The sequence below is a fragment of the Haliotis rufescens genome, unplaced genomic scaffold, assembly GCF_023055435.1.
Source record: "Haliotis rufescens isolate VD_foot unplaced genomic scaffold, xgHalRufe1.0.p SCAF_1, whole genome shotgun sequence".
NCBI classification, from domain to species: domain Eukaryota; kingdom Metazoa; phylum Mollusca; class Gastropoda; order Lepetellida; family Haliotidae; genus Haliotis; species Haliotis rufescens.
The window spans coordinates 63,469,119-63,496,029 of NW_025963779.1; the positions used below are offsets into that span (position 1 = coordinate 63,469,119).

At 36.1% G+C, this 26,911-nt stretch overlaps 1 protein-coding gene across 1 annotated transcript; it reads left to right on the plus strand.

Annotated features, from left to right (window-relative positions):
• The first annotated feature begins 349 nt into the window (after nt 1–349).
• Nucleotides 350–26,126, plus strand: LOC124112550 (probable methyltransferase-like protein 24). The gene is made up of 6 exons (XM_046472700.2): nt 350–505; nt 20,403–20,493; nt 21,516–21,632; nt 22,157–22,228; nt 22,735–22,906; nt 25,393–26,126. Exons 1-6 carry the CDS (start codon nt 355–357, stop codon nt 25,684–25,686), a joined length of 897 nt encoding a protein of 298 aa, XP_046328656.2. The 5' UTR covers nt 350–354; the 3' UTR covers nt 25,687–26,126.
• Nucleotides 26,127–26,911: the final 785 nt, after the last annotated feature.

Genomic DNA, 26,911 nt, shown 5'->3' on the forward strand with positions numbered 1-26,911 from the left:
TGCTTGCCATAAAAGGCGACTATGCTTGTCGTAAGAGCCGGCTAACGGATTCGGGTGACCAGGCTCGTTGATGCATGTCATCGTATCCCAATTGCGTGGATCGATGCTCATGATGTCAATAACTGGATTGGCTGGTCCAGACTCGATTATTTACAGACCGCCGTCATATAGGTGGAATAATTCTGAGTGCGGCGTTAAACAACAAACAAACAAACGCTACATATACATGTACAGTACGGTTACCAGAAAGCTGAGACTGTCCTGCAATATTATCGATAAAACAACCAATCGATGAGTCCACGCATGCTCAAACAGGTGTTGCATCTGAATGGTAAAACGTCGTGACAGGGTTTGATGGCGCACTCGGTTACCATGGCTCTCGGGACAAAGACAGTGGTCACAGCTCTTGTAGGCGCCGCACTGATTGCAGCAGTAGTTCTCTATACTGCACAGGATCAAATTGGATACACGAACAACCAAATCAGTGAAATGATTTCAAGTGAAGGTAACAAATATGTCATATCGCCAAACCTATTGCTGTGCTGGAACATTGTGACAGTCGTGCCTTAATCTCTCATTTGTTACCTTTTAAAATGCAACTGACCTTCATATTGACAGAGATGTTCTGTCAACTTGCAAACGTTTGTTCCACTCTATCAGTAAGTTTCAATTCGGTTCTTAAAAGTGGTCATGCATGCACATGTAAAGTATCACGCGTTGCAGATTTACCAATTATTCCTATGATTACCTATATTTTTTAAATATTTTTTTTATATATTTTTTTATTATTCCATTTCATGTATATTGTTACAAGTGTAGGTATTAACATGTATATATATGACAGTATTAACACAAGTTATAGTTTTCATAGGTGAGGACAGGCAGGTTGTGTAGGATATGTCGTCTTCTCAAACTGAGAGGGAGATTATAAATATTTGTTTACAGGGAAATAGATGATTACTAATTAACAGGTAGTATGTTTCAACTGTTTCGTTAGATAATGAGATGTAAGTTTTGCCATTTCTGAGCATATTGGTTGAATTGATTTTTTTTAGCGATAAAACTTTCCAAACAAATTGTGTCTTTTAGTAGTGAAAGAAATTGCTCGAAAGATAAATCTTGTTGTTTTATGTTTGATATGTAGATGAATCTTTTTGCTAATATAATAATATGATTTGTTACATGGTTTTGAGTGGAAATACCAAAAAAGATATTAAGTTTCGAAAGGATAAAATTTGTTTGCAGGTTGTTATTTAGGAAGTTTTCAACTTTAGGCCAAAATTGTTGAACAGATTGGCAATCGAAATATACATGAGACATATCTTCAGAAGCAGTTTTACAGAAAGTACAAATATCTTCATCGATAAGTTTCATCTTGAATAATTCTTTCTTAGTGTAAATTATTCTGTTTATAAATCGATATTGAAAATCTAAAAGTTTACAATCGCGCGTGCATTTTCTATAACATAGAAGTACATCTTTCCAATCCAAACCGTGAGGAAAAACCATATTCCAGTGTTCTAATGATTTCGGTACAGTATCCTTCCTAATTAGTTCATCATAAAAAGTCCTTGATTTTTTAACGTTATTAAAGAAGTGTTTACATATATTGTTCAGCTGAACTACATTAACATCAAGGGTTTTGTCTCTGATTTGAAATCTCCAACTCTTTGGAATATTGTTCAGTAATTTTTGAAAGTCTAGAAAAGTTCCCTGGATCACATATTTTTGTTTGAAATTTTCAAAACTAAGAAAACCGTTGTTGTCGCAAAGGTCTCTAACACTCTGGACACCTTGATTAAACCAGTTCTTTTATAAGATGATTTAAATAAATGATTCAGCCAGAGTGGTTGATTCAGAATGTGGTCTAAATCATATTCATACAAACTCATTTTTTGGTAAAATATCTTCCAAGCAGACAATACATCTCTCCAATAAGGGTTGTCATGTTTAGATAAACATTCTACAGCATTAGAACCAAGTTTGAAAAGATGTTTTAGAGGGAAGATTGTTGTAGAATCTTCATACTTTTTTATATACTTTTGTAATGAAGATAGTTTGAGAGCATTGATAAAACATTCAATATCTATCATCCTTAGACCTCCATCTTCATAATTTCTACTAATAGTTGATCTCTTAATTTTGTCGTTTTTGTTATTCCAAAGAAGTCTAAAAATTAATGTGTTTAGGTCGGTAATAAGAGCTTTAGGTGGATTGGGTAGAGCAGAGAAGATGTGTACCAGAGTTGATATAGCAAGAGTTTTGATAACCGTAATTTTTCCAATAAGAGTTAAGGTTCTTCTACGCCAATTAGCTAGTAGTCTATTAATATGTTCTATTCTTTTTTTAGTATTGATTACCCAAAGGTTGTTCAATGATGTATTTAAAGTTATCCCTAAAATTTCAAAATCTCCCTTATGCCAATCAAGTTTAAAGTCTTGGGCTAAAACTACATTACTTTCAGACAATGATCCTATCCAAATTGCTTTTGTTTTTTCTACATTTATTTTAAGTCCTGACATTTGATAGAATTTGTTGAGGGTATCCATTGAAGTATTGAGGCTTTTTTCAGATCCATCTAGAAATAATTGAGCATCGTCCGCATACTGACCTAGTTTACTTTCCTTATCGTTAATTGTTATACCTTTTATATCTGGATTTGTTCTTATCATAATACCTAGAATTTCTACAGCGATAATAAATAAATAGGGTGAAATTGGATCTCCTAGTCTACATCCCCTCTCAAACCTAAAAAATGATGATATAATGTCCATTTTGAATAACAGATGCAGTGGTATTAAAAGTCAAAATACCTACCCATTTAATGATATTCGGTCCAAAACCAAATTTTGTCATTACTTTTCAAAATCTATTAATAGGAGTAGGCCAGTCTTTTAGTTTCAAAGACGATATCATAGAGCTTCCTAGTGTTTTCACTTATACATCTATCTGGAATAAATCCTGTTTGGTTATGGTGTATGATTGTATTTAAGGTTTTTTAATTCTATTAGCAATACATGAAGCGTTTAGTAATGAGATTGGGTGCCAGTTTTTTAACAATTTTCTGTCTTTGTTTGGTTTTGGAAGACAGGTGATAACTCCCCTGTTCATTGTACATGATAATGAGTTGTCATCTAAGGTTTCCTGTATGAATCTAAATATCCATTCTCCTAAATCATTCCAGAAAAATTTGAAAAACTCAATAGGGTAACCGTCTATTCCTGGACTTTTATTATTTTTCATAGATGATGATATTCTTTTGCATTAATTATTGGTGTGTTGATTTCTTCTAACAGGTTATTATTAACATTATTATGATTGTAGGTCTGTTTATATAGTTTAGAATAAAAGTCCTTTAATTCATCTAAGATTGTTTTACCATCTGTAATAATTTCACCCTTTTCTGTTTTAATGCTATTAATTAGTTTAGTGGTATAATGTCTATTTTCAAGGTGGCAAAAATAACTTGTAGGTTTCTCTCCTTCTTCATACCAGGTTATTCTTTTCCTAATTAGGGATCCTTTTACCTCCTCTTCATGGTATTTTTCTAAGTGTTTTTTCATTGTTGATAAATCGGAAAATATTTTTTCATCTATATTTTGGAAATCATCTCTTATTTTATCTTCCAGAACCCTAATATTTTCTCCCGAGTCTTTTAGTTTCTTGTTCTTATCTTTCTTTTAAAGGGAAGAGAAAGAGATAGTTTTACCTCTTAGCTTCATTAAGAAAGTTTCCAGAAAAAGACAATTAGAAATTTTTAGTTGCAATGTTGAATTTTTAATATGAGAATCAATTTCCTCTTCAGTATATTTGCTATCAGCATACTCATGTAATGTTTCTTTTAGAGTCTCCTTGACTATCTTATGATTACCTATATTTACTTCAAACCTTATTCCTCGCTATTTCTAAGATGTCAGAACCATTTTTGTTTGAGTGATAAATGTAATATTTTGAAATTGTCACATAACTCAAAAACATATTTATATTGAATATTCAAGTATCCAAGGAAACGTGCTAATTCACAATGCCAAAAATATCAAAACATCACAAACGTTGTGAATCAGTACTCACGCAAAGTTATTTTTAAAATATTTTAGAAACGTTGGCGCACGTTTTGCCCAGTTCTCTAAGGCATCACAATTTTCTGTGCAGTTTTCTTCAGGCGTGCCTGAAAACTATTATCCCGTCTCGCTACAATATATACCCGTGCTGGTGGATTTCACCGAAGTGGTAAACGTCTAATATAAAACGTCGATTATCTGCTGAAACAGATTTCATTGGGCGTAATTGGCAAAACAGTGTTGGCATGATATGGATGGATAAAAAAAACGCACACTTTCTCGTGTTTGATTAGACCCCATTTGCTTTTTCTATCAGTTATCGTATTTGTTTTCAGTCAAATAATTGGCATATCTTTCAGAACCGAGTATATTAGGTCCTACATACCGAAATAATATTAAGTTATTTCAATTACGATTAACACCCGTATGATATCACAGTTCGAGAGGCTAATAAAAATCATTGATCGATCCCAACTTCGTCGAAAGTAACCTGAATCATTATGTTATTGAAGATATTCATCGACCCTTTCCGAACACCTGATAAACATCTGCTGAACTTGAAATCGATTGTCTCAGCATAATGAAATCGATCTTTGGAGTTTGTTTTGTTGAAAACCACCTGGGCCAACTTGCACAAAGCGATCTTAGAACTAAGATGATCGTAACTCCCATACTTTAACATAGGCTTACAGTAGTATTAGCGCTAAGATCGCTTTGTGCAAATGGACCCTGGTGTGCATGCTTATTTAATACAATTAACTACCAGTATTTGTATTGAGAGAAATTGGTGCATTAAATTGTCATACTCACAAGCTGCCAACAGTTTTGTTTTCTATTATCATTGATTTATACTTCTTCTTGTTTCACAGTGTTAATTTATGCAGCTTGGCCAAATATTCCAACATAACAATATTTTATCACATAAGGGGCGGTCGGGTAGCCTACACTGCAAAAAAATCCATTTATACAAGCTTGTATATGCTTTGGAATGATGATATATCCAAAGCATATACAAGTTTGGAATGATGAGATATACAAAAATATACAAGTTTGTATATATGACATATCCCAAAATATACTATTTTGTATATATTATGTATCCAAATTTGTTTCTTTGTATATATTGGTAAAGGGAGATAATTGTTATGTATTCGTGTATAATTATTATATATGTTCAAAATGAAGTGTTTTAAGTTGAGCACTGTGTTTCTTTGTATATGTTGGTAACGGGGGTAATTGCTATGTATTGTTCCATAATTGTTTTGTATGTGCAAAATAGTATTAGCTGGCGTGTAACATTACTGGAATGTTTAATCAGTACTCCACGCAGTTAGCGGGAGTACATACTCTCCTTGCAATGATATTGACGGGTAAGCGATTGAGGTGTCTGGTACTTTTCCTGGCACGGTGCTTGGTATGTGAGTAGACTTTGTGGTCAAATGCAAAGAAAGGATTAGCTGGCGGTGACTTCTGTATTGAAAGTGTTGAAATCGAATTGTGCGGAGCTTGGATTCGTTTGTACGGGGAGCCCGCGATGTGATTTGTAACATGCTCTCGTGCACATAGCAGATTAGCCAACAGAGTGGATTGCACAGAGGATGAAAACTATTTTATCAATACTTAAAAGTGTTGAATTTGGTTTGTTCTGAGCTGTGGGTTTAATTGTAGGGTATACATTGTTATAATGTCAAATCTCAGCGGAACGTGGAAAATCGCGTTTTTTAGAACGGCAGTCCTTGGAAAAAAAAATTGGATAAAATATTCCAAAAATATCGTGTTGCCGGACAACCGTGGCGAACTGTCCTGTTTTCGATCAGAGCTTTCCGGACATCATACGTTTTCTATCATGAATACTTGCACTATAATGGGGGGTGGGGGGGGGGGGGGGGGGGGGGGGTGGCGTCACACAGAAATTAATACTCCAATTATGACTTTTGTTATGATAAAGTTGTCTTTTATAAGTGAATGATATGTTTTAAAGTTGTTAATGTGAAAAAACTATGAATGTTTATTCAGCGTCCGAAAACCCATAACACGGGGGTATGTGTTGTATTCATGTCTTATGTTTTAGAAATGGTAAGTAAGTACAAAGGTAAGCTTTTCTCAATATGCTTCATAATGGGAAAAGGGACATTGCATGTTTGTGGAAGTATTGCGGAAGCCATCCCGATTTTTTAAAAGTACTGATTTAACTACGAAAATTTACTGCATCCGCCATCTTTGTTTATTTGACTTTTGCCACTGTTACATTTGTTGGTATGAATATTGTCCAAACGGCGCGAAGTTGCTTAAAATGCAATCAAACATTTCTGGGGGCTCAGCCTGATATCGTTTGCAAAGTCAACAAACTACGACCGTAAATGTACAACAGACGCAAGAAGATTAAACAAAATTATTACAAATACAAATGATAAGAAGTCGAATATGAATACTTATACCTGTACTTTTAGAACAGGAAATTGTCACATTGACATATTCAGATTAAATTGATATTTTCTTTACTTATGTAAATGAAAATGATAAAATAAATTATTCAAGAGTGAGATACTCTGGCTATTGCGCAAAGAATCCAGTCACAATGAAAGTGAACAGCATGCCGATGTTATACAAAGCAATTATATAATTTATCGCAACTGATTGTTCTTAACAATCAGGCCTTCAACATAATCACGGCATCGGTGGGCTCATCGTGGTATTTGAAGATAGAAAATGATAACTTCATACTTCATACTTATATTTGCACAGTAATTGAGTTTATGCTTTCATTGGCAGCTTCAAGATATTGAATGAGATTAATATGAAGATGAGATAATATGATTAATATCGATGAGAGAACAACAGTATCTCTTCGTATTTCGAACACTAAATGATCCCCCGTGTCGTACAATTTCTAGGAAACGAGTGAACAGTTTGGTAACAACTGTTTGGTTTCGCGAGTTTAATCAAACATTGTATTACACGGAGGCTCGTTTCGTATTTTATTACTCGCCTCTTCAATGCAAACCCAATTATCGCAGAGAATTCCATGCTTGTTTTTCTGCGTGTGGTACATTTATTTAATGTTTACTAAATTAGATATGAATTTATCGTCCAACAAGAGTTAATAAATTACACATGTCAGCATTCTGGGGAGTTATACACGGCATTTTGACAATGAACAAAAAGAAGAAGAAGAAGAATAGTACACATTCACACCCCCATAGAAGTACCACGAACACACTTCCACTAACCCACCCACATATATTACGTTCCACACCACACCACACCACACCACACCACACCACACCACACCATACCACACCACTACAGCATTCCATACTCGGTATTGACCCATGACAGATCCTTCGTCATGTCAGGGATGGGTTTTTGGATGCAGGTCAACGGACACGTCATGCCTTAGGGAAGGCTGCTGTACTGTCCAGCTTCTTCATGTATGTCTCACCTGCGAGCCTCTTCGCCATCTGCAGTTCCGTCGCCTCGCAGTTCTTTGGCCGTACTGTAAAAATCTTTATGCCGCCTTCGTCATAGTTACTTTCCTCGGAGGACATCAACTGAGCTATCTTTTATGCGTCCTCGTACCTCCGTTTCTTCTGGACGGAAGGTCGCGATGGCGTATCCCGAGGACTCGGTTACGACTCTTCTGAAGAAAAACAACAACTATATTTACAATTGCATTTCAAATTTATAATGCATATGCATGTATATCCATGTATATGCTCATGAGCAAAGGAGGGAAATATGTGAAAATCAAATTCAAATTTATTCCGATAACCCTGAAGTAACGTGTCAGTATTATAGCATGATTAGTGTATGAGAACAACACTTTTTGTGAATGGCAGGTGCTACCGGTAGTGTTGGGTATGCTTACCCTTTTTGAAGATTCACTCTTTGTAATTCGATATCAAACGGATTACACCACACTCAAAGTAAACAATCTCATTAGTCTAGTTAACCTGCAGTATACTGTATCACTTGGCACTGCCTTAACGAGGATTAATCCCTTGTCAGTTGTTGGTGAGTGATCAAGTAATGTCTGGAGAAAGGTATTAGCCTTAGTCACAATAAATTAACATTCCACAATGCAACACAAGAGATTATCGATCATTATGCCTTTATAAGAAAGTGAGAAAGATAAAGATTGAATGATACATAATGGCCGTGCCTGCATTATATAGCCTGCAAGAATTGTCACTGTAAACTAATAGAGGATTAATTTCAATTATACAGAAGATTCAACTGCTTAGTATATGATAAAATGTTGAAGTAGCATTAGATATGTTTGAGATTACAGTTTTCAATTAACTGTCTAATGTACCTTGCTGTCTTTGAGAGAGTCAGTGTCTGTAGAGCTGGCTTGGTCGAATTGGTATTCACTCCCTGGGACACAGATATTGGTTACTAGCATTGTATTGTGAGCAGCCGGAAGTGTAAATAATATGTAATATATAGCCGTATTATATTTTATAGTACTTGTTGTTTTAATATTGTTAACAACAGAGAGAACGAAGATTTTTTTCAAAAACACAACAGCATGCATATGTTCTAGCAAAAGGAATCTTGACAAATATTCATTTTGCTTAATTTCTACTTTGGAAAACTAAGTTAGTGCTCTGAAAGCTTGACGCTGTATTATTTGGCACGCGCATGGTTGGGTGCAAACCAAATGTTTAATTCTCGCAAATTAGGACACCAGCGGCGGTATAGGAGCATATATCTAATGTCATTCAATACAGAATAATACATCAAGATGGCAGTTTCATTGTAAAGATTACGTATTTCTAAATATATGGAATATACATCTTGATAACTGTTATTAATCTTTGATCTTTTGGGAAAATAATAGTGGAACTGGTTGAGTGACTGACGTATTCTACATTAAAGGTGACGGAACCTTATTTGCATCATTAAAATATTAAATAATCTACAGTGATACAATTATAAGTGAGGGTTGGAATTATTTAGGAACGAAGTCAGTATTTGGGGATTTAACTTGCGCTTTCCGACATTATGCGTATTTCGCACACAGTTAAGAAAAAAAATGTAATTAATTTATTTATACGAAGTACGAATGCATCAATCCTACATCACAGGACTAAGTACATAGTTTGTTGAATGTTATTTCGTGAATACACAAATTGCATAACACACTCCCTGAGGACAAACCCAAATGGCCCGTCCCTTTGTGACAGGCGTTAATTAGAGAATGTATTGCCACCACATCATGTCCAGGCGCTTTAGTGACATGTTATGAACCTAGTCATTCCCTGGGTCTGTAACAACAACATTGGTCTTATAAAATCAAAGTAACGTAAATGTTACGTAATTCGTATTCAAAAATTGACTGAAAAAATATAACATGAATATAATTGCCCTTTTGGGGATAATATAATATTGAGAAATATACTTAAAAGTACATGAGTAAAGAATTTCAGAATCAACTGTTTCTCGTATTTATGGCCGACTTCACACAAATTGAAAAATTAAACATATGTTCATATAGCGTCCGTAATGAATCTTAGTGTAAACTTTCTGGGATTAATTCTTGTACTTGGTACAATTATCCAAAATATGGGCAATATATGCTTGTACATAACTTCTAACGATTTATGTGAAAGGAGTTATTTAACTGAGTGAGTGAGTATGGTTCACGGCGGTGGACACCAGAAAGGTATTTAAGACTTCTAATTCAATTAATCATAGGGCTTACCTTTTTAACTCTATCGTCAATATCTGACTGAAATATTATTCCCAAAGTCATAAATATTAATTCCTTTCATTTTAAGATTAGGTTTTGCACTTGGGAAGACTTTAACGTAAAATTGAAAAGTTTCTATTTTCTCTGGATTCAATTTTATTTACTTTCATCCATTTGGTAATTTTCTCCAAATCGGCATTGATATTTTACGCATTAGTATTTGGAATTGTCCATTTGGGGAATTGTCTGGCCCCCACCGCAAACATAGTAAACTGAAATTCCAATGTGAATATTATGTACAATAGTTTGTTGGCTCGACATGCAAGACTCCATAATTTTAGTTATAATGTTAAAGTCAAAGTAATATTTAATTATATTTTAAAAAAGTCATCAATGTATTTGACAAGAAAGACTAAGCGACACACATTGTATTTTATAATAATGCACAATTTTGAATGCTTTAAACCTGTTACTTCAAACAAATACTGGATTTGATGTTGTCATATCATGAATCAATATGTGTCTAGTCTTCCAAATGTTCTATTGCGAACACATATAGTGTCAGCGCTCATGATTGCCATATCTATGACGGAATGAAAATATAATCATTAATAAACTTACCTGAGCTCACTGTGTGTTCTGAAGACAAATAGCTGTTAGGCACCCTGCACGGCTTCGTTCACGTTCACCCTCAAATGTACGATAGAAATATCTGCGATTGTGCGTGTTCAATATTCGAATGCGACAGGCGTTCGTTTATTTATTAAAATTCCACTAATTTATAAATCACATTGAGTTGCTCGCCTCTTCTCCAGTTGCTCACACTCTCCACTCATGCTAGCTGCCTTGGTTAACTGGAGTCAGGATGTAACTAATTACAAACTCTGTTCTTATTATGCTAATCGAGGAAGTGCATTATTATACTGGATGACAAACTTAGTAATCCTTTCACACTAATCCTTGTTTACAATGAACGCATGTCAATTGACTAAACAAACATCCTTAAGTAGAAATATCACAATGGACGGTGTATACAACTGTTTGTCAAACAATATCAACCAATATTTTATAGAAGAAGAAAATATTTTATTAAGGTGTCGCATGATATACATACAGTTAAAAACAATTGTTGTATATCATCCGGCCGTTATGGCCTATGGGACACCAAATATCTCATAAGTACAAGTAAAAGCACATAGTGTGCTAAAAATATTTTATACCGATATTTTATATTTAGAATCAACATTACATGAATTAACAGAAAACATAAATATTAAATTTTACTTTGAAAACTCCAGAACTAATGTCGTGAATATGTTTCCTTGTACAATTTTAAATTAATGGATTTTTTATCTATTTATATTTTGCAATGATCGTGACAATCGCGAAAAGGCTACTTTCTTGTTATTCCGCTTATTGGTTATTCTAGTTTAGACAGCGACAGCCTCTCGTTATACCAACAGTGCTTTTCTAACCCCGATTTAGTTAAGACAGCGTCAGTCTTTCGCTATACAAACAGTGCTTTTCTAACCCCGACCTAGTTAAAACAGCGGCATCCTTTCGCTATACAAACAGTGCTTTTCTAAACCCCGACCTCGTTAAAACAGCGACAGCCTTTCGCTATACAAACAGTGCTATTTCTAATCCGTATTTAGTTAAAGAAGAGTGAGTGAGTGAGTATGGTTTTACGCCGCTTTTAGCAATATTCCAGCAATATCACGGCGGGGGACACCAGAAATGGGCTTCACACATTGTACCCATGTCGGGAATCGAACCCGGGTCTTCGGCGTGACGAGCGAACGCTTTAACCACTAGGCTACCCGACCGCCCCAGTTAAAGAAGAAGAAAGAAGAAGAAGAAAAATAGTTTATTTAAGTGTCCAGCGGTGTATACATAAAATTACATCAATTTATACAAGAGGTAAAATATATTAAAAGATATATATCGTCCGGCCAGCGTGGACCTATTAGACACTAATGTTCTTAAAAGCACCGCAAGTGCTAAAATAAAAATGCTTTTCTAAACCCCGACCTAGTTAAAACAGCGGCAGCCTTTCATTATACAAACAGTGTTTTTCTACCCGCGATCTAGTTAAGACGGTGGTATTTTTTATATTATTGATCTTTAACTAAAATCTGCACAAATGTTCTATTTTTATGTAAAATGCTGTCAACATAAAGAAATACAAATTATTTCATAACACTCCAAATATAGTTGCCATAATAAAAATAGTATTAAAGTATTATTTCACGTGCAATAATACTGTTCGGTATCATTAGTAATATTTTCAATATCAACTACAAGAATACCTATCTACGGCTGTAGAAATTCAATGAAGCAGTGGTAAAATCTATCCATATATACAAAATTGTATATTTTTGGATATACCAACTATTCAAAATTGTATATTTTGGAAATACCAAATATACAAAATTGTAAATTTTGTATATATTGGAATTTTCCCTTGTGCTAGTGGTTAAAGCGTTCGCTCGTCACGCCGAAAACCCGGATTCGATTCCCGACATGGGTACAATGTGCGAAGCCCATTTCTGGTGTCCCCCGCTATGATATTGCAGGAACATTGCTAAAAGCGGCGTAAAACCTCACTCACTCAATTTTATAATATGATGTTATTCACCCAGCAGGAATCACTTTTAACCTCCAATCTTCTCTGCCTTCTTTCTCAATAACTATTGACTAACGTTCCTAATATGCTTGGAGAAAGGGTTTCCAAATGTGTCATTTGGCACCATATGATGGATTGTGCGGTTCATTCAAACAGTGTATTCATGTATGGTTTGCTCAAGCTACTGGATTGAGTGAAATTATTTCTTAAACATCCATTATTTTAAGAATGACATTGTGACAAGGAGATTATTACACTCATGCGTTTACGTATCACAAACATCATATATTTGGAATAAAAGGTATGAATTATGCTCGACAAAGTTTTCGCTTACTACTATTTGTATTCTTCAAATTCGATTTACGATACGGAAACACTTACTGCTACTAATCTCTATATACACATGACAGACAAAATCTATACATGTGTAACAGTGGCGGTCGGGTAGTGTAGTGGTTCGCTCGTCATACCGAATACGGGGGTTCGATTCCCGACATAGGTACACTTGTTTAATAACCTATTTCTGTTGTCACCCGACGTGATAGTGCTGGACTACTATTGCTAAAAGCGGCGTAAAACTAGACTCACTCACTAGTGTAACAACATTATATCAGTATGTGTCATCGTGTAGTTAGAACCAATTTCCGAGGTGTCACATGTAATACCTGGTTGTATGTATTGGATACCACAGAGAAAATTAACTACAAGTGATATAAGTAAAGCTATGATTTAGCTAAAAGTGAATCTTTCAATCAAAATGGTGGAACGGAACATACTGAAGTAGAGGAATTGATCCTCACAAACGATTATGTACCTGTACGTTTTGTATGTTTCTTTGTATGTAATTAACAACGAAAGAAATAACGCATCTAAATTAAATGTTATCCGCAAATATTTCGTTACTAAACGAGAATGGTTACTCATTTTAACCATGGAATTATTAGTTGATTATGTTTAGTACCGTTATGATTAAAATTATGTTTAACCATTCCATGCAGAAATGCAGAAACGGAATATTATTGAAGTAATGCACTGCACATGTTGTATACATCATTGATAAAGCTAGAGGGGGGATCATATCAGGTATATTGACATACATTTTGAAGGATATATTTTATATTTAATACAACGGTAAAAGGGGGAGGGTTTGTATGTAATATAATTCACATTGAATTCAGAACGCAATGTGGTGCAGCGTCTGTATCGGATATATTTCATATTTAATCCTGTCAAATTATACTGAACTAGATATTAGTAACCCAAATACCCGATTGCAGCTGTGCGTGTCATTTTCTTGTCATCTCTGCTAACAATATTACAACAACCGCTATAACATTGTTGCCATGCCTTAAAACACGCTTCATCTGTCTGTTTCTGTAATGTACATCGTGTGACGTTTCCATGTTTATATCAACAACATGTAAAAAGCACACACTAAAAGTTATAATATGTGAGTCGGCGCTGTAGTCAACAAGTAAAGATAAAATATCAGTCGAAGCTGATAATTAAGGCAACGAGAACCGTATAGAAGAGTTTAAGAATACAGAACAAATAATGTTTAAGGAAATTGGACAGTATAGCTGACGACTGACACCCCTGTTTCGTGCCATGGCTCCCATTAAATAACGATTTAGAAAAACATACACCTGCATGAAACATTTCAGATCTATTATGTTATATTTATATGTACATGCTGAGTGGTGATGGAGTCAATAAACTTGTATTAGTGGACGCGGTACCAGAAGCTACGGTGACATCGCCAACCGTGGTTCTGTCTTGTTTCCTAGGTAGTTCCACGTATACTTATCAACAAGGACTGATTAGAAATGTTACAGACTTCATCATATTTGCCCATAGTGAAGATGCAAACGTGGATCGACATTGAAGTCCGTTTCCATATACGTTAATGTTATGTGTTATGTGTTATGTTTGAATTACGCCGACCAGCCTTCATGCATTTCAAAAGTAATGAGCCAAGATTGCAGTACACGTATGTCATTATTACAACATGACAGACATCAGTAAAACCTTCAAAAAGCTATGTTAGACATGTGGTGGATATTTCCAAATTTGACGCATCAGTGACACAAATGATGTCCAATGCAATTTCCTATTTTGACTTGTAACATATATTCCTGTGTTTTCACAGGTGAATAATTGAATTGCCTTTGCGTGTGGTTATGATGGGTGCCACCAGTGGGGAAGGATACGCTCAGCTTTTCATGAACATCTGGTATCAAAGATACAACAGTGTGGAATGACAATGATTAGTATCTTTTTAGTAAGAATACACATTAAACGTCCTCCAAATTAATCTGGACTAAACAGACAATTTCTAAATATTTATAGTGTGCTACAATCTGCATTTGCGAACCTCTATAATGCCACGTCTCAGTTTTGCTTAAGTAACCACCATTTCTGAAGACAGTAATATTAGATTAAGCTATATTAACCGCTGAACCCCATTTATTACAAAACATATCAAGGGCATCCAGCTTTCTTTGCAAGTCAACAACACTATCATACAATTAAAGATATATCATCCTCAAACAACAATGATAAGATTTCATCAGTATCACGTGAAACAGAAAATGCTAGCTCCTTTGGTATAGTCATTGATGAAAAAAGATACACAAAACTGGACTGAGCAAACAGCCTTGACGCCCTCCACATGATGTACTGAATGAACCTGATTTTGTTCTTCTCTAAAACAAGCTTTAACTTTACTATACGTACTACTTAGTACATTGTACACTTTAACATTCACATATTCTTAAATGTAGGATATAAAGAGATTTTTGTCTATCTACCAAAGCAAAAGGCTTTTCGAAAATCTACAAATGCCACATAAAAACCTTTCAATGATTACTCCTGATTCGCCTCATCCATAATCTAATTTAACCACATTCTTATTCTTGTTTCTAGCACTGAAGTAAATATCGTACCCATAACACTTAACAGAGCGATACTATTATGTAGGTCTGTCATTTGCCTCTTCTTAAACAGAGGCATTATCATACCACGATTCCACTGGTCAGGGAACATACCCTTTTCAAAATTACTATTAAACACGATTTCTAAAAAACGGCACTATACACGAAATATTTAAAACAAATTCTGACGGCACTCAATCAACAATCTGGTGATTTTGCCAATTTTACTGAAAGAATAGCTATCCTAATTTCACGGTTATATTAACAATTACAGGTATAAATGTCCAACCTTCCAATTGTGTCCTTCCAAATATGCCACTTTAAGCTAGTACGAGACAGGCTACTTTGTCACTGTGACACTGTCACAATGAGATCAAGAAACGAGAACATATCAAAATTTAAAATATATCGACTGGCTTTTCAAGATGTGTGCACAGAATATGTTTCCCATTTAATGACATTTTATGAAGATGCCAGTTGCAAAAATAGTTCCAACTGAAAACAAGAACGTTCTCCAGTAATCAATTTTACAGCGGATCGATATCAGACAGGAACGTAAACTATCGTCTTTTCAATTTTTTTGTGATGTTTCACGAACCACATTCATTATTTGTCCCTAAAAATAGGGCTCATCATGACTAACGAATAATATTTTGGTTGACGTTACAGAATGAAAAATGAAGCATGAATCTTTTGTTGGAAATTGTAAATGTTTTTCAATCAGAAACAAGGGGCGTTGGTTGGTTGCTAGTTTGAGAGTTGGGAGTTGGGAGTTGGGAGTTGGGGAGATGGTCTTGGTGACGATGCAGGTTTTAGACAATTACCACTTTTGCAAAACCCACGAGTGCATATGTGAAACAAGTTACCTTGAGACCAAATTCAATTCTGAGCTCTACAAATTTCGTTGCTGACGATTTCAAAAATTATAATTGTATAAGGCCACACTTGTTTTATTTCAAAGTTTACAAATTTTTGCTTCAGTATGTAACAAGAAGGTCGGTCGTTTTGTTAATTGGTTGGGAAAAGTAACTGCTAATAATGTTTAAACGGTGATGTTATTTTACAGAAACATGCATATGGATCTTTTTTTCTGAGAAGGCTTTGTTCCTTATATCCTTTTAAATGGATTTTATGAAGTAGGCAAGAACGCACAAATAGAAATTTGGGAGAAATCATTTAAAAGTCTGTACAAAGCGCTAAAGACAATGCAGATGAAAATGACAGAATAGGACAGATAACATACACGTCAAGATAGTGTCGATACTAATTATTAATCGGGATAAGTACAAATTTTGTCAGGACAAACCCAGTGCACGTACTAGATTAGTTGAGGTCATTGATATCGGTGCGGGTACGAAACTTAGAAAAACATGGCCTCAGAAAATGTGCTTTGGGAAGGATAAGTATTGCACAGTAAGCATGTACCTGTTTGCAGCTAGAGGGAGGTAGATTCAAAGAACAAAGGGTTGAAGTAGAAGGTATTGAGGTTGAATGAATGGCTGTTGTTGGGGGATGCGTATCATATGTTAGTTTTAATAATTGTCCCTAATCTGAACATTACACAATATGTACACATAAGGATGATGTTGCAGACTGAATAGAATAAGTGTTTGCATGTGTGGAGTGATGTGTGTGTGTGTGTGTGTGTGTGTGCGTGCGCGCGCGTGTGTGTGGAAGGGTATGCGTGTGGAATATGACTTGGAATGTTTGGCTTTGCAAGACATTGCTTATAGCCAAATACCCATTAGTATTCTCATGTGTCTTGATTATTCCTCTCATATGTCTTGATTATACCTCTCATGTGTCTTGATTATACCTCTCATGTGTCTTGATTATACCTCTCATGTGTCTTGATTATACCTCTCATGTGTCTTGATTATACCTCTCGTTTGTCATGATTATACCTCTCATTTGACATGATGACACCTCTGATTTGTCACGGTTATACCTCTCATTCGTCAAGACTATATCTCTCATTTGTCACGATTATAGCTCTTATTTGTCACGATTATACCTCTCATTCGTCAAGATAATACCTCTCATGTGTCTTGATTATACCTCTCATGGGTCTTGATTATACCTCTCGTTTGTCAAGATCATACCTCTCATTTGCCATGATGATGCCTCTCATTTGTCACGATTATACCTCTCATTCGTCAAGACTATATCTCTCATTTGTCACGATTATAGCTCTTATTTGTCACTCTCATTCGTCAACAATATATCTCTCATTTGTCACGATAATACCTCTTATTTGTAACGGTTATACCTCTCATTCGTCAAGATAATACCTCTCATGTGTCTTGATTATACCTCTCATGGGTCTTGATTATGCCTCTCGTTTGTCAAGATCATACATCTCATGTGTCTTGATTATACCTCTCATGTGTCTTGATTATACCTCTCGTTTGTCAAGATCATACCTCTCATGTGTCTTGATTATACCTCTCATATGTCTTGATTATACCTCTCGTTTGTCATGATTATACCTCTCATTCGTCAAGACTATATCTCTCATTTGTCACGATTATACCTCTTATTTGTCACGATCATACCTCTCATTCATCAAGATTATACCTCTCTTGTGTCTTGATTATACCTCTCATGGGTCTTGATTATACCTCTCGTTTGTCAAGATCTTACCTCTGATGTATCTTGATTATACCTCTCGTTTGTCAAGATCATACCTCTCATGTGTCTTGATTATACCTATCGTTTGTCAAGATCTTACCTCTCATTTGTCAAGATTATACCTCTCATTTGACATGATTAGATCATACTTCTCATGTGTCTTGATTATACCTCTCATGTGTCTTGATTATATCTCTCTTTTGTCATGCTTATACCTCTCATTTGTCATGATGATACCTCTCATTTGTCACGGTTATACCTCTCATTCGTCAAGACTCTATCTCATTTGTCAAGATCATACCTCTCATGTGTCTTGATTATACCTCTCATGGGTCTTGATTATACCTTTCGTTTGTCAAGATCATACCTCTCTTTTGTCACGATTTTACCTCTCATTTGTCACGATTATACCTCTCATTTGTTACGATTATACCTCTCATTTGTAACGATTATACCTCTCATTTGTCACGGGGGCGGTGGAGTAGCCTAGTGGTTAAAGCGTTCGCTCGTCACGCCGAAGACCCGGGTTCGATTCCCGACATGGGTACAATGTGTGAAGCCCATTTCTGGTGTCCCCCGCCGTGATATTGCTGGAATATTGCTAAAAGCGGCGTAAAACCATACTCACTCACTCATTTGTCACGATTATATCCCTTATTTGTTACGATTATACCCTATCGTTTGTCATGATGATACCTCTCATTTACCATGATTAGATCATTCCTCTCATTCGTCACGATTATACCTGAGTCAGCTCATTTGTCATGACTATACCTCTCATTTGTCATGATGATACCTCTCATTTGCCATGCTTAGATCATTCCTCTCATTTGTCATGATTATACCATGATGATTTGCCATGATTAGATCATACCTCTCATTTGTCAGGATTATACCGCTCATTTGTCAGAATAATACCTCTCATTTGTCAGGATCATAACTCTAATTTGTCATGATTATACCTCTGAATTGTCATGATTAAATATCTGATTTGACACGATTATACCTCTCATTTGTCATGATTATACCTATTATTTGTCGTGATTATACCTCTCATCTGTCAAACCCAATTTTCAATTCAGTTTATTCATATATAACTGTAAGGCCACACAGACCCATAGTACAGAATACATGACAATGTGGACACGGTTTAAAACGTTAGAGGGATTCATTTCTTAATAACATTGCATGATATATAAATAGAGATAGATGTCGTATAGCCGGTTTGCTAACATGTGATATTAGGGAGTTAAACTTGTATTTATTATGTACAAAGTATGTTTTGGATTTCATAGTGTCAACCTGATGCGGTAGCTTGATCGTGAGAGCTGCATCTTGGAATTTCTCTAAATATAATTTTAACAAGTAGTGCTCTCTATTTAAATTTGTTTTATTTTCTGAGTAGTGATTTAATTAATTAGACAAGGGTAGAGTTGGCAACCATTTTTGGAGGGGCGGTTTTTTTTAAAGTATGTGAGAACTCAATAATAAAATCGCAGTGGCATATCTGCATTGTGTTCAGTCCAAACATAACCATACACAGATGAGGTAATTAAGATACGATGCCCGATTAGATTTACTCTTACGATCGTAGACTAACGATGCACTGTATCATTCCTTTGGAAATCTGGAATTTGGCATCATTGGTAATTTTAACCAGTTTTTAATAACTCTAATATGAGCGGCCATGTACAATGGGCATATTCCACATTCACCGTAGACCATTACATTTGGAGTGCTAGGTTAAACCCGAGAAAGTTCATACTGGTATTTAAATTAATCTTTCAATAGTATTAATATTTCTGAACCCCCAAATTTTGACTCCATACATCAAAATTGGGCTTATTTTCTAAGCTTGTTAAGCTGCCTTGTCAACATGCATATACCACAACAATCTGTCCGTAAAATAGATAAAATAAAATATTTTTACCAACATTTAGAGGTTGCACTGTGTGAAACCGTTTTTCTCTTTTGAGATAATCTGGATTGCTCAGATTGAATTTGTTAGCTGTCGTTTCATTAATAATATATGGCACAGTTCAACAACAGTTACAGACAGAATTCGTATTACATCAGTATATGAGAAATATCATTATTGATCTATCATGTTGCATGGACTCGTGTAAAAAGAGTTTATTTTTGCAAATGTCATTTAAACAGTTAAGCCTTCCATTAGGTTTAAATGCCTTTCCAACAGTTTGACAGAGTAGCCTTCAAGGATAATCAAGATAATCGTTTAGCTGTTATGTCTATTGACGGTAGAAGGGTAACTGCTTAATATGTACACTAGTAAGTATAAATGGGAAAAAACATGTAATCAGTATATTACACGATATATTACAACATAGGGACACAAGCTTGAGTGTGCGCTTCATATATTCTTCCGACGAAAACCTGTTAATTGAGTAGGTATAGAAGACCAGTGAAAATAATTATATTTACTCATATATTTCCAGTGACATCGCGGATGGAAGATGGCCACCCTCAAGATGACGAGGACGCTTTAAAGATTACGAAGTGGTGGCAAGCGTCATCCCTTTTGAAGTGGTAGGTAAAGGGCGAAACACTAGCGGCAATCAACGTTTATATTATTCTGTAGAAGGATACAATTCGAGGTCCCTTGCCGAATAGAGAACGCATTCGTGCATGCTGTGTTATTCTGCATCCATGTATCAATTGACTAAACCTTACACAATGTTACCAGTCATTGTTTACAGGTAGGAAATACTTTGAATTATTTTTTCTTCGCTGAAGTTGGGAAAAGTGATAATTTCATTGCAGTGAACATAACACTTGATATTACACTGCAGTGAACATAACGCTTGATATTTGACTGCAGTGAGCATAACACTTGGACGGAACTGTTGTCTTACAAGAGTCACTCCCATAAAATTTTCTCCCCTTTACAGTAAGTGTCTACCTGTGGGGTGTGTGTGTGTGTGTGTGTGTGTGTGTGTATGTGTGTGTGTGTGAAACGTCACGTGTTAGGTAGGGAGATTACATTACATTTCAAGGTTTTATGTTTATGGTGAAAGAATTGTGATTTTCCGGTAGACAAATACACACAAGGTTTGTAATAAATAGGATATCCCATGTTCCCCTACTAGGGAAAAGAGATATTTCCCGTGTTTTGTGTTCTTTGTGTGAGCATCATTTAAGAATATGAACATTCCTGACGTTAATTCGTTTTAATGTCTAGTTCATTGCATATGTAAAACAACAACCTTGATGTGCTTAAATGTGATTTCTCCACATGTACAGTTTTAGAACATGGTTAGTGGATGTGAACAGTTTTTCAGTGCATATGTAAAATGTGTCATGCGTGTGTGAATGGTTATTCTTATCAGGAGCTCTGGTCACGTGAAAATCGGTCCATAGCATAAATCGTGTATAAATGTTTTAGAATAAAACATGCTTGTATTATGTTTCTTGAAGTTCATATAAATATATAATATAGGGTTTGTAACTATTAGCTCACTCTCTCATTTACTCTAATTGGAAGATGAATTGTATTATATGTAACAGATGTGTATGGTGGCATTTAGAGGTAATGTACCTCCTATATACAGGGACTGGGAGAAACCCCCGGAGTACATGTGCAGTGAGATTGAGAAGAGGGGCAACTGGCACGTATGTAACGACACAACCTTTGAGGTCAAGCCACCATGTCTAGTCTACTCCTTTGGGTCAGTAGAAACATATTAATATAAAAACTATTTTCTAAGCCTCAACCTGAAGTACTTGTTAGTCGACTCCAGATCGTGCTTATTCCGTAAGACATATGGACAAATGTACTCATCTGTGCATGGATATACAAAAATGTTTTTGATTTTTTAGTGCATATTGACTCCACCAGGAAGCCTCTTCAGGAAAAAAACAGTAGATACATGTAGCTATGGTATAATTCGTAACAATACTTATACATATTTCATTAAGAACCAGGGGCGGTCGGGTAGCCTTGTGGTTAAAGCGTTCGCTTCTCACGCCGAAGACCCGGGTTCGATTCCCGACATGGGAACAATATGTGAAGCCCATTTCTGGTGTCCCCCGACGTGATATTGCTGGAATATTGCTAAAAGCGGCGTTAAACCATACTCACCCAATCACTCATTCACTCACTCATTAAGAACCAGCTCCATTACATAGGCACGACATCCAAATATATATTTATGGTAATATGGTAACTAGTAAGTGCTGTAAATCTTTGTAGGATTTCAAATGACTGGTCGTTTGATGATGCAATGGGGGCTATTGGCTGTGAAGTTCATTCTTTTGACCCAAGGTAAGAATAATAGAATACACTCAGTCTGTGAAACCGTGCTACCTCCATGTCAGAGTGTCAATGTATTATCATAGTTCACAAACGACTTAAATTATAGAATCGAAATGATTGAACTAACAAGGTTTGACTGTATAGTGTTAACAACATATAAAACATATAATCAATCCAAACAAATGTTTTTATGTCAACATGGAAACAGCAAGTTTTGTTTGAAAGCAATGTCTCTGCAAGAACTAAACAAGAAGCGAACAACACAATTTTCTCCTTGATCCCGATCGGGGGAACGTTTAATTCGTTTGGAACAGAAGTTTTTAAAGTGTGGTTCTACAATATACACTAACAAAGGTTTCAAAAGTCAGCTGACAACCCAACTTACTCAATGCACATATTTTATATCACTTTAAGTAATTCTTCTTACTTTCTAAACTACCTTCAAATACCAATCACTCAATAAAGTGTGATAGGGTTAGAATGTCTTACATTTCAATGAGAAACTATTTGTTTAGCATTGGAAAAAAGTCCTTCAACAGAAGCAAGAACGTCCACTTCCATGACCTGGGCCTCTCAGGGAAGGATAGTGATACGTATGTTCCTACTAAGGATACATACGTCAAAAAGACAACAACGTGGAAGATCAGACGCCTCAAGACTATCATGGATATGCTTGGACATACAAATGTACGTACACGAAAAAACAAAACAATTGACAGTAACAATGTTGATGAATGATCTAGGGGAGGTAACTGATCATGATCACCGGCCGTGCTACGAGATGTAAATACGGCCAGGCCGCAACATGTCTATATGAAGGTTTGAGCCTAGTACATATATATCATTAGCTGAGTGTGTTTTATCATTTTATAAACGATATATTAAGAATACAGAGAAATTGTCACCTGGTTGTAAAACCAAACTCGTCACGGTCCGGTGACCGTAGCGCCTCCAACTCACCGCTGTCGGGCGTTCTGGAAAATCCGGCATTGTTCGGTGTGTTTTTATTCATTAGCGTTAGAGACTTCGTTGCCCATAAATGTATTTTCTAGCAGTTTAATCGCATGTTTGTATAATGTATTGATTTGATATTTGTAGTCTCATATATGTATGCAAGCTTATTCATGTGTAGAAAGTGTTAAGTAACTTTGATTTTCGCGCGGTAGCGGAGATATTTCTCATACATTTGTGGTCATTTTTGCCAACTCGCCAATTTTACATAATTGTTTGAAAATGTAACATACTAATGGCAATGACAGCCGTGGGCAAAGTCAGGGTCTTATCGGTCTAAGTAGCGGTCAGTTTGCCTAAGCCAGTGGCAAGAGTGGAAGTCAGAATGTTAGCACGTCTAGTTTGTCTGCTGGTAGTGGTAGCCAAGGTGTTACTTCCAGGGTGCCTTAGCCTAGGTACAATTATTGTGGGATTTCTTATCACTTAGTCGCAAATTGTTTTAAAGGGAAAAGGTATAATCAGTCGGCAATAGGTTTCGTTCAGACTGCAACAGGCTTGGAAGGTAGATCAGTCCAGGTGGTCGCTATGTGCATAGTGGTACTGTGTCAGATGTGTTCAGTAGGAATCAGCCAGGCGAGGTGTCAGTGTATCGGGTCACGAGAGCTTGGCAATCTCTGTTGCTCGCCTCGACCGGTGACTTCGCAATTCTTACTAGTAGAAGAAGAAGATGGTAATTTCTCACCGTGGTGACATAAATATGTTGACAAGAGAGACATATATACAAAGAGATGAGACAATAGTTAGTGGTACACCCTCTGCTCTAAGTCTGGCATGATAGCAAGTTTGTTACAGGTGAAGTGATTGTCGGTGTCACGGACTTATTGCCAATCTCAGGTGTTGATGTCTTGTTAGGCAATGACTTGGTGAAGTCTTTGAATGGCATTTAGAAACGATACTCATAAGGAAAATAATGTATTAGTTGTTCAATTAACACCGACAAAGATCAAACCAATAAGTCCCAACCACAAGGCAGACACGTGCCCTGGTCACGGTTCGTGGCTGGCTGGTGTCTCCTGATGTCCATGGCTTCTTGTAGTTTTCTTTGTCATACATCTGTCAACAAACTCAAACTGAAATCCGCCATTTCCGAACACATCCTGAAGATCCAAGACCATAACATCATGTGGGAAGACACCAAAGTTATGTCTACCAACCACAACAACTGGCGACAAAGAAAACTACAAGATAGTGTATGGTTTTTGGCCGAACAGAGAGGTCGTTGTCACAACTGCTTATTTCGCTTGATTTCATCTAGGCCATTTGTATTAGTGACAAAGTCAAGTTGTAATTTGATGATAACATTTATGCGTAATTCAGGGATGTATGTATCGCAGCAAGTGCGAAACATATGTGATATTATAGGCGTCTCATAACCAGCACACGTGACGACGTGATTTTATAATATGGCGGAATGTTTACTTCGGCTTTCATGTTCGTGTAATTTCTAAATCACGATGAACGATTCTAGGGAAACGCTGACGTTTCAGAATGATTATTGGTGAGTTGATAAATGACTACGAATGATATCATAGAACAGGGAACTTCCTGCATAATTCAAAACCGTAAAGGATATAAGTGTGCGCGACGTTATGTCACTCAATGAAGGAACTTTAGAGACCGTGCATTAATAACGCGCATGAGTTTGGGTGAACTATCTTATTTATCAAATACAGGTTGTTCCAAATGACATGGTGGCGGTCGGGTAGCCTAGTTGTTAAAGCGTTCGCTCGTCACGCCGAAGACCCGGGTTCGATTCCCGACATGGATACAATGTGGCAAGCCCATTTCTGGTGTCCCCCGCCGTAATATTGCTGGAATATTGCCAAAAGCGGCGTTAAACCATACTCACTCACACAAATGACATGCAGCTAAGTTTGTCTATCGAATCCCCCACACATCACGAAATCCTGGTAATGTATTAAGTATACATTGTATCAGTGTATGGAGCTAACAATGAGTTTCTGCTGGGTGAAATACTTAAACTCATCGGATCGTGATACCAAGTTGATCCAGTTTGTGTTTCACATCGATAGCACTGTCGATCATATGAGAATTGTAAGTAATGAAACAAATAACTTGTAACCAGGTATTGTTATTCACAGGTAGATTGTTACGAATGGAAATATTGGCATTGTTTTATGAAACGTCCTTATATTTTCCAGCGACATATCGATGTTTTGAAGATAGACATTGAAACAAGCGAATGGCCGGCAGTGAAGGACATGGCGGCATCTGGAATGTTCTCCAAAGTCAGACAATTTTCTGTAGAGTGGCATCTGTTTCCAACATATCCAAGTAGATCGGAATACGTAGGCATTTATGTAGGTGTCATGGCCATGAAGAAGCAAGGATTACGCACGTTTAGATACAGTTTTCACGGACGAGACTTCCGAGAAAAGACCTTCCGTTTGCAGGCAGATGTTAACTACGTAAATACCTTATATAAAAGCATTTGAAGGTCACAAACAGTTGCCAAAACGAGAGTTCTACCTCATTTCCGGGCAGTGCTAACCATGTGGGCGACATGTTCCTTCCGGCGATATCGACCCTGCTACGCTGATGACGTCACAGGGGAATCGCGCATAAACGGTAGCCAGCTTCCCGTATATATATATTACAATATTATATCTGACCATGACTTACACACTTTAAATATGAAAAAGACACTATATGTGAATAAATCTTAATTCAACCTCCTAATACAATGTCTATCTACATTGAGGTAGGCAACTGTCCTATCCTTTGTCTCTCTTTACAAAGCATTTATTTATGAAATGGTCATGGTAAAGGGATGAAAAAGATATGTAGCATGAGCTGAACGAACCAGATCTGTAGGAGCTGTGGGATCAGGAGCTGAATGAGTTAGAGCCCAAGAAGCCATATGCATTACAGGAAGTGAGCTGGAACACTCGTTAACTACTGTCACAACACTACCATATATATATCTTCATTTTGTTAGAGCTTTCTTAGAAATAGGTCAAACGTTTCAGGTTTTAATTTTTTTATCGTATTAAGGAAATTACCATTTTCCAATCTTAACAATTTGCAGCATTGAACGATGTTTATGAAAACATATTTTTTTGGAATTAATAATAAAGACTTCTTATTTTCTTACATTGACGTTTAATATTCCCTTTTCAAATGATTCCTGTTGGTAAGATTCCTGAATAAGTTATTTTATTAAATGTACAGCTGTATTTATTGCTTGATATCAACCGTTGAGGGTGTGTATTTATACTGAGATTAAATATATCTTCTCCTTGGTGAGGATTTATTCTTATTATGTGAAATGAATATGATATTGTCTTACGTGCAGTCAACAATATTCAAGTTTCAAGGCGGATCAAACTGACTGGCAGAGCAGTTGATGCTGCAACTTACGGCAAGTATATATGTTAATGTGGGCCAGTTCTGCCCTAGAATATAAATGGGTCTTGTTACTCCTAAGTCATTACGTTATAACCTAAATCAAGTTGTTTAATCTTCAGTCACTTTGTTATCGGAATGGGTGTTTCCCTTCCGTCCGTTATGGATCATATTTGTTTTTAAAATCGTGGCTTACACACGTTTGCCACATAAAGGATGGGATGCCAGCCTAACTACATGTAAAGGACAAGGTTTGAAAAGAGCACGTTCTGGTCAAAATTTAAACCTATATAATTAGAAATCATTATGGAACAT